Raw genomic sequence first — 10,410 nt, forward strand, 5'->3', positions numbered from 1 at the left:
TTTTTTTATTATTAATGGGGCGATTTTGATGAAAACTATTTCGACAATCAAAATTTTCGGAGGAGTAGGGATTTGAAGTTTAAAAATACAACTTTTCAGAAATGCAAAATAAAGAAACATTTTCAGATTTTTTGCTTCTCGTTAAAATTTTGGACCCCCATTTGAGGAATTTATAGTTCCCCCCAAAACTACAAAAAATTGACACATGCTGTCTTACATACCATAGAGCGTTTTTAACACAAAAAACAAAAATCACATTTTTGACCCATTTCTTTGTACTTTGTAGGATGTGAACTTGCTGCTGACCCTCAAATCAATGCTATTTCTGGAACGAAATTAATGGCCAACGTGGGGTTAACGAAATTGGGACCTGTGTTCTCGATTACATTAAAACCTTGTGTGAAGCAGGAGAAGCTGACATCATTTTTTACTCAGATAACTGTTCTGGCCAACAGAAAAATAAGTTCATGATGGCACTTTACCTTTATGCAGTAAACAACTTACCAAATATAACTTCAATAACACACAAGTTTCTAATCAAAGGGCATACCCAAAACGAGGGTGACTCTGCCCATTCCCTAATTGAAAGAAAAGTAAAGAGAATTTTGAAAAGTGTACCCATTTATGTGCCGGAAACTTATTATTTTCATAAGGATAATTTTTCAATAATATTTTTTTTACAGTCTATCTTTCATTTATTAGGAAGTATCTATTATTTTCATAATAGGAAATTAATGTATTATCATCAATCTTGTCAGTCATAAGCAATGAACAATACATAATTAAGTAACAAATTGGTCATTATTTTCCTTTCAATAATGGCACAAAACAAAATAATACATGAGAGGTTTACTAATTTTTTATAAAGAATGTCATATTTAAAAATAAACATTATAAAAGTTTAAATAATGTTTGATTTAGTAAAGATATAATCATTTCAATTTCTATAAACTTTAGAGGACTATTTGATGTTTCAAAAAATGTTCCAACTACAGTCTTTTGGGACTATTCACAATATTGAGTATGTTTTAATTCTTTAAAATGGCTCTCCTGAAAAATTGCTATTTTTGAGTTATGACGACGTTGTCGCAAACGAACAAAATTAACAAAAAAGATTACATACTAGTTTTCACTCTTCTAGTTATAAAAACAATTATTGTGCATCTGGTACTGTATCAGAATTTTGGCTCTACCAATTGATGGTTATTGAGCAATATATTTATTGTCAGTAATCACTGAGTTGTTGGTTATTGACGAATATGATTCTCATTATCAATTTATTGCTTATCGCAATACATTTTTTACCTTATCACACCCAGCTATGCATACAACACATTATCTTATAAACATATTCATTTTTCAAGTGATATTTTACAGTGTGTTTTTAATTTTTCCAGAGATAGTGCTATAAAATGCTTAAATAGCCTCACCAATCATCAATATTGATACATAAATTTCACCCATCTTAAGATTTCTTTGTGTAATTTCCAATAAACTATACATAACATATTCATACAAACCACATAACATGTATTAATGTCAATATCAAATTTTTTTAGTTCATCAGCAATGAAGTAGTACATACAAAATATGAATATTAGAGACAATACTCACCACAAGACTTGAGTACTCTCATGGCCTGAAAATGCCGCATGTTCCACAAATTGAGTAGAAGCTCCTTGACTGTGTGGTTCTGTTGTCCCCATACCTGCAGCAGGCGGTTGGTAGGGGAATCATTACTCCGCTCAGCTCGACGGATCTCCTGCAGCTCAAAATAACTGAGGTGCAAATGGGTACCCCCTGTAATAGAAGATTCCTTCCAGTTTACTACTCATTACATACTCCAATTTCTGAGACCATCCTACTTGGATTGACTCTGTTATATTTCCAATGGAAATTTCTTATAGCATTTATTGTTCTTAAAAATTATCATGATGAAAGCATGAGCTCTTGTAAATACATAGCTTATCTCTTTCTGTACTACTGGTGTCTTTCCTTACTTAGCTTTATTAATTTTCATATGAGTTAGAAAATGTAACATAAATAAATCAACATTTCTATAAATATTTTCATATATTTCAAATTCCACCAACTTAAGTACTGTAGCTATATGACTAAATAACATAGGAAGAATATTTTATTTATAGAAATGTAATACATAATGAGTGCTTGTATACTTTGGTTCTGCAGTCATTCAACAACCACATATACTGTATTAAATTACATTCAACCTATATCTCCACCCCTAACACTTGCTCCAGAGTCATCACCCAGGGAAGGCAGCCACAGAAGAAGAGATTTGATGGCCTATTATCCAAACATTCCCTTACTGCTAGTTCAAGTACTTGGCCTCTACTAACACCTTTGTACCTTATCATTTCAAGTTTCTGGTGACATTCCTCTCCTATTAGCAGAGGTGGGCACTTACGTACCTTGGTTCGCACCTCCATTCCTCTGTACCTGTGAACAACCAAATGAGGTGCGGAAGTTCGAAGTGTGGAAAAATTTTCAAAAGTGTGGAAGTAACAGGTACAGAAAGGTGAAATTTTGAGTCCATACCTCCACACCTGAGACACGTGCAAAAAGCCAAAATTTTGAGTCTGTAATTCTGCACCTAAGATTTTCAAGGAAGAAAAAAAATATCAATAAAATAAAAAAATAAATAATAAATAAAGACGACAAACAGTTCATACTTGGTAGCATTACTTTCAGCCGTTTTTGGCGGTCTGTGCTACCAGGAATATTTTCTTGCACTTGAGTGATGTCACTCGTTCAGGTCTAAGCAAACTCTCTCTCTCTCTCTCTCTCTCTCTGGATTGTCTTTAACTCTAAAAGATTAGCTAAATTTTCCTTCAATATATGTATTACAGAAAGGCTGATATTGAGAACCTCAAGAGCTATTTTAAAAATGTAAACTGGGAGGAGATGGAAAACTCAGAAATGGTTCAAGAGAAATATAACTTATTTTTGGAAATATACAAAACAGGAGTCAGGGAATATGTCCCAAAATATAGACCTAAAGAAGAAGGAAAGAAAGATTGGTTTAATTCAAGGTGTGCTAGGGCCAAGAAGAAACGAGATGGAGCATGGAAAAGGTGGAGAAGAAACAGAAATCCAGAAAATAAGGAAAACTTCAAAACAGCAAGAAATGAATATGCTAAGGTGAGAAAGGAAGAAGAAAGGAACTATGAAAAGGACATTGTCGAAAACTGTAAGGAACAACCAAAATTGTTCTACAGATTCATAAATGGAAAAATAAGACAAAAAGAAACAATAGAAAGGCTAAAAGGAGAGAACGGGATGGTGGAAGACCCAAAAAGTATGGCAGAATTGTTAAATAGTAAATTTCAGGTCTTTACTAAGGAATCCAAATTTGAAAGATCCCAGGGTAATAGAGAGACTGTCCATATGAAAGAGATTAAAGTAACCAAGCTTGAAATAAAAAAGTTGATGACGGAATTAGATGAGGAGAAGGCAATGGGACCGGATGAAGTCTCAGGGAGAATACTGAAAGAATGTAGGGAAGAACTAGCAAATCCTATATACAACATCATAAAATGCTCAATAGAAAATGGAACAGTACCAGTGGAGTGAAAAAGAGCTGAGGTGGTTCCCATATATAAGAGCGGAAGAAAGGAAGAACCTTTAAATTACAGACCGGTATCACTAACTAGTGTAATATGCAAGATGTGTGAAAGAGTAATAAAGAAGCAATGGATTGAGTTTCTTGAAGACAACAAATTATTATCAAATAGCCAATTTGGTTTTAGAAAAGGTCGGTCGTGTGTAACAAATTTATTGAGTTTCTACTCTAGAATAGTTGATAAAGTACAAGAGAGAGAGGGATAAATTGACTGTATTTATTTAGATATAAAAAAGGCGTTTGATAAAGTACCACATGAAAGATTACTATGGAAGTTAGAGGAGTAGGGTGGCTTAAAGGGAAGCACAATGAGATGGATGAAAATTACTTGATGGGGAGAGAAATAAGGACGATAGTTAAAGATATGAAGTCCAAGTGGAGAGCAGTAGACAGCAGAGTGCGACAGGGGTCAGTATTGGCGCCAATACTTTTTCTCGTATATATAAACGACATGCCAGAGGGAGCGAACAGCTACATAAATCTGTTTGCGGACGATGCGAAACTGTGCAGTCATTAAACAAAAACAGGATTGTGAAATGCTACAGGAAGACTTAAACAAGATCTGGAAATGGAGTAAAAAATGGGAGATGGAATTCAATGTTGACAAAAGCCATGTCATGGAAATGGGAAAAAGTGAAAGACGACCAGTGGGAATCTATAAGATGGGAGATGGAGTAGAACTAGAAAAAGTAAAAAAGGAAAAGGACTTGGGAGTGACAATGGAAGAAAACAATCAACCGGTAAGCCATATTGATAGAATTTTCAGAGAGACGTATAATTTGCTAAGGAATATTGGATTAGTATTTCACTATATGGACAAAGAAATGATGAAGAAATTGATAAGCACTAAAATAAGACCTAGATTGGAATATGCAGGAGTAGTGTGGACCCTTCATAAAAAGAAACACCTAAGGAAGTTGGAGAGACTACAAAAAATGGCTACAAGAATGGTTCCAGAATTTGAAGGGATGACATATGAGGAGAGACTAAAGGCTATGGATCTACCAACCCTGGAACAAAGAAAGGAGAGAGGGGATCTGATACAAGTTTACAAATTGATCAACGGAATGTACCAAGTGGATAATGAGAAACTGATCCTGAGAGAAGAATATGACATCCGAAGCACAAGATCGCATAGTAAAAAGCTGAGAAAGGGAAGATGTCTGAGAGATGTAAAAAAATATAGTTTCCCGCAAAGATGTATTGAGACGTGGAACAGTTTGAATGAAGAAGTAGTGTCTGCAACGAGTGTGCATACTTTCAAAGTAAGATTGGATAAGTGCAGATATGGAGACGGGGCCACATGAGTATAAAGCCCAGGCCCTGTAAAACTACAACTAGGTAAATACAACTAGGTAAATACACAGTCCTACCCGAAGATAGGTCTATGAGCTCTGAGCTCGCTCCATAATGGGGAAGACTGGCTGGGTGACCAGTAGGCGACCGAGGTGAATTACACACACACGCACACACACACACACACACCTGGTGGTGCAGTGGTAGCATGCTTGACTCAACTGAGAAAGCCCATTCTCGGGACAGGTCAGAGGTCATTTGGGCAAGGCTTCTATTCAAGTGTGTGGTCCCTGTTGACCTAGCAGTGATTAGGTACCTGGTGTAAGGTGGAAATTATAACCCGCTGCTGGGTAGGAGAAAGAAAATCAGAACAAACAAATATACATTGGGTGGCCTGATCACCCTGGGGCCTAGGTAACTAGGCTTATCTGGCACTTTAAATCGCCGATGCGCATCATATATCAGATGCCATCAGAGAGGTTGTGTAGACTTCAGATGTATTTATGTTAGTATTGAAGAATACATGTATAAGTAGGTTTAATATGTAGATGTTACAGCTCTATACCTGTACTCACAGCCATTCAAATAAACTGAAATATCATTATTATCATTATTAAACACACACACACACACACACACGGTCCGGTAGCTCAGTGGTTAGAGCGCTGGCTTCACAAGCCAGATGACCGGGTTCGATTCCCGGCCGGGTGGAGATATTTGGGTGTGTCTCCTTTCACGTGTAGCCCCTGTTCACCTAGCAGTGAGTAGGTACGGGATGTAAATCGAGGAGTTGTGACCTTGTTGTCCCGGTGTGTGGTGTGTGCCTGGTCTCAGACCTATCCCAAGATCGGAAATAATGAGCTCTGAGCTCGTTCCGTAGGGTAACGTCTGGCTGTCTCGTCAGAGACTGCAGCAGATCAAACAGTGAACACACACACACCATAACATAGTAAAAATCTGAGGAAGGGAAGATGTCTGAGAGATGTTAAAAAATATAGTTTCCCGCAAAGATGTGTTGAGACGTGGAACAGTTTGAGTGAGGAAGTGGTGTCAGCAACGAGTGTGCATAGTTTTAAAGAAAAATTGGATAAATGTAGATATGGAGACGGGGCCACACGAGCATAAAGCCCAAAACAAAAAGAGCAAGAAATGAATATGTGTTGATTAGAAGAAAAAAAAAAAAAAAAGGATATAATTGATAAATGTAAAGACCAACCAAGGCTTTTTACAGACATGTGAACAACAACATCAAAAATAGAGAAAGTATTGAAAGTTTAGAAGTAAATGGAGTATACAGTGAAGATCCCAGGAAATGGCAGAGGCTATGAATGGATGCTTTCGGAAGGTATTCACAAAGGAGACTGCTTTTGACAAACCACTGGTAATGGAACAGAAAGGGATTATGAAGGAGTTTCAAGTAACTGTGGAGGAGATCAAGAACATGATGGGGAGTTTAGAAGTGAGAAAAGCTGTGGGACCTGATGGGGTATCAGGATGGATTTTAAGAGAATGCAGGGAGCAATTGGCAGAAAAAGTTTGTGAAGTAATTGATGCCTCATTAAGGGAAGGTGTAGTGCCCCAAGACTGGAAAAGAGCTAACATTGTCCCAATCTATAAATCAGGTAACAAGAGAGACCCATTGAACTATAGACCAGTGTCACTTACAAGTGTGGTAGCTAAGATGTGTGAGAGGGTGGTGAAGACTAGATGGACAGACTTCTTGGAGAAAATGACATACTTTGTGAGTGTCAATTTGGTTTTAGGAAAGGGCGTTCATGCACGACAAACCTGATATGTTACTATTCGAGGGTGATAGATGTAATACAGGAAAGAGATGGTTGGGCTGATGGAATATATCTGGATTTAAAAAAGGCCTTTGATAAGGTACCACACCAGAGACTGATCTGGAAACTTGAAATGGTAGGAGGAGTGCATGGCAGTTTACTAAAATGGATGGAAGACTTTTGGTAGGAAGAGAAATGAGAACAATAATTAAGGACAGACCATCAGAATGGGGATTGGTGGAGAGTGGAGTTCCACAGGGATCAGTGTTGGCACCAGTAATGTTCGCAGTCTACATAAATGACATGGTGGATGGGGTGTCCAGTTATGTGAGCCTATTTGCAGACGATGCAAAATTGTTAAGAAAAGTGAGATGTGACAAAGATTGCGAACTACTCCAGGAAGACTTGGACAGAATATGGAAATGGAGCTGTACATGGCAAATGGAGTTCAACACGACAAAATGCAAGAAAATAGAGTTTGGCAAGAGTGAAAGAAGAATCAGGAGTATGTACAAGATAGGAAATGAAGACATAAAACCAGTCATGAAGAAAAAGACCTTGGGGTGACAATTACCAATGACCTATCGCCAGAGAGACATATAAACAAAATAATTGGAGAAGTATTGAACTTATTGAGGAACATAAGAGTGGCGTTCGATATCTAGATGAAGAAATGATGAAGAAAATAATTACTGCAATGATAAGACCGAGGCTTGAATATGCAACAATACAGTGGGCTCGAACTTAAAGAAACACATAAGGAAACTAGAGAAAGTACAGAGGGCTGCAACAAAATGGTGCCTGACTTAAGAGATTTGACTTATGAAGACAGACTGAAAAGAATGCAACTTCCAACCCTGGAAAACAGAAGAGAAAGGGGAGACCTGATAGCAATATACAGAGTGATGATTGGCATGGAAAAATGGATAGGGAAGATCTGTGTATGTGGAATGGAAGAATGTCGAGAGGCCCTGTAAAAACTAAAACTAGGCAAATACAACTAGGTAAATACACACACACACACACACACACACACACACACACACACACACACACACACACACATACGTAGTGAATTTACATTCTTTTTCTGTTCAGGTATTCATCACTGGAGACCAAACAGATGGAAGTGGAGCAGCTAAACATTATCAAAGTCTACAACACCCACATGGGTGGTGTAGACCTCCTAGATAATATTGTGATGTGTTATGTCATCAGAACTCACAATTGAAAGAGACACTAGGCGCTGCATAATTGGTTTTATGAGTGTCTTTTTTGTCTTGGCCTGGCATCTTCATCACAATGTGGAAATGGTGATGGACATAAAGGACAATGGAAACGTACCTCTTTTGAGCTTTATTCGGTCACGCATAAAAATTAAAATAATGCTCATTTGTCACATTCATGATGAAGTTTAATCTAAACTATAAAGATATTTCTGTAACTAATAAATAAAAAAAAAACGATCTTGTGATGCAAAGTTAGATTTCTTAAAGAGCACACATTTATTCCCAGAGCTATTGAGGTTCAATAAATTTCATAATACTATATACAAATTTCTAGTGTTTTCTTTAATTTTCCTATTTTGTACCCCAGCGCACTTTAAAGGACGTGCATGTTTTCAGTTTCCGAATGCAATTTCCTAAAATTTCTTTATGATTTCTATTTCTTATCCCATGGACACCATTTATACCAAATTTCATAAAAAAAATAAATAAATAAAACGGGATCTATGACTGGGCACTAATGGGTTAAGGCCCTACGTTAATAGTTATCATTATCATTTATTACTATTTTCTTGACCTCGCTCTAACCACACGAGACACAACGTTTGTACACACCCGAGAGTATTTTCATACTATAGCATATACCTAGATCAGTGTCACAGCCTGGGCAGTGGCGCAGCGCCCCTCTCCCGTCAAGACACACACACACACACACAGTTGCCCCACCTACCCAGCTCCTCCCAAGCATCGTTCACGTCTAGGATGGAACATAGCTGCTTCCTCACACCGTAGGGCAAGTCGTACACATACTTCACCTCCTGAACATTTTCAATAGCGCGGGCCATGTTTGGCACTTGTTTCAACCACCTGCGCCACAGAGCCTTCCGGCCTGGCACCTCACTGGCTCGCTCTCACTCGCTCTGTCACTACGTCCTTTGCTTTGCTCCACCACGCCTGCCAACTGCTACACTATCTTTCCTGGCAAGGGGTGCCAACATATCAAAAGGTCAAAATATTCAACTAAAAGGTGCCATTCAGTCCCTATACATTATGATATGTTATTCCAATAGTATATATGCCTACTACCAATGCGGATGGGTAGCAACATGTATCATCCTTGGCGCAGCTCGCAATGTTATTTCTACCGTAGGTAGGTAAAGTGCCGTAACTTACTATGCATGTCAACAGCAACACACTCTATCAAATATGGACGAAGCCCAGCCAACTAAGGTATCGATGATTTATAGGACAGGTATAACTCGTTATCATGAATAGTCACTTTCGTATGAAAAAAAAAATAAATAAATAAGGGAAAGTTGTATGGCATAGCCATGCCCTGTCTGTACTGATCAAAATACCGGATGGAAAGCATGTCACTTTCATTAATGTCAAATGATAATCATTTGATTGATTGATTGATACATTTATTGCTGCATTAATAAATAAATACAACAAAGGAGGAGGATGGACCTTGCCACACACCCCCTGGACAAAGACTTAAGGTTAAGTATAAAAAATATAACAATAGACAGTAAGTATACATGATAATCATAAATCATGATTCCCAAGGCAGCAAACACTTAGTTCACCAGTTAGTCAATAGTTCTCAGTACCTAGCTGTCGATATATATGTCGTCCGTGGACGGAACATATTTTTTTCCATGCTTTTCGGTAATATTTGAAACGTGTCTCCATATCAAATTTTGTATGCAAAAATGATTTTTTTTTTTTTTTTTTTTAGGGTATTGATTTGTAGGTAACTATAACACTCCCTTTACTGAGGTAGTGGATCATAAGTTTGTATTGCTGCGACCCTCCTTCAGCCTCTTCTTCAGGGAGGGGACGCCTCACAATCTTCTCGGGATTCAGGGCGTGTGTGTCGGGGAAAAGGACTTTACCTGGATGGCGCGGCGCGGCTAGGGTGGAGCGGCGGGCAGATCGCTCTCTCAGGTCTGGCTGTCTGCTTCTATAGCACCCACTCTCACTCAGCTCAGTCACACAGAGTGGGGAGAAGGAAACACTTCTTCCTTATTTCTCTATATTACAGCAACTATACACGAGTCACCGGGAACAGGTGGCGGCGGCACACAGGACGGGCCAAGGGGCGGCAACAAAGTACGGGTAACATTTTGTTAGTTCGTCAGGAACTTCACTGTCTCTCTGTCTCTCGTTTACTCTCTGTCTGCTCCCCAGAGTACGACTTGTTCCTTCGAGGTCTCTTACTACACTCCTGTCCTCTGTCCTCGTCGGTGCCACACAGTGCCCCACAAACCACGCTTCCTGTGCCGTCGCACCTGCCAGGCAATGTCCTTACGAGTCTATTTCAGCTTATTAGGTAACGTTATCTACCTTAACCGCTAGTAACCAATATATCCCTAATAATGCTGGCTACAAGCAATTCACACATGCACGCCTTTATTTACACGGTACCGTGTGACAATTATCCCAGGGCTGGCCAGTG

General features: G+C 38.4%; 1 protein-coding gene across 1 annotated transcript in view; it reads right to left on the bottom strand.

The window, feature by feature from the left end:
* LOC123514294 (proline-rich receptor-like protein kinase PERK9) overlaps window positions 1–8,904 on the bottom strand; it is a 102,095-nt gene extending 93,191 nt beyond the window's left edge. Inside the window, exons 1-2 of the mRNA XM_045272112.1 lie at window positions 8,680–8,904; window positions 1,615–1,800 (exon numbers count right to left, since the gene is read on the bottom strand). Of these exons, the coding sequence (XP_045128047.1) occupies window positions 1,615–1,800; window positions 8,680–8,794 (301 nt within the window). The 5' untranslated portion in view covers window positions 8,795–8,904. The remainder of the gene's footprint in view (window positions 1–1,614; window positions 1,801–8,679) is intronic.
* Between the last annotated feature and the right edge of the window lie 1,506 nt (window positions 8,905–10,410).

Source organism: Portunus trituberculatus, chromosome 37, assembly GCF_017591435.1.
Source record: "Portunus trituberculatus isolate SZX2019 chromosome 37, ASM1759143v1, whole genome shotgun sequence".
Lineage (NCBI taxonomy): Eukaryota > Metazoa > Arthropoda > Malacostraca > Decapoda > Portunidae > Portunus > Portunus trituberculatus.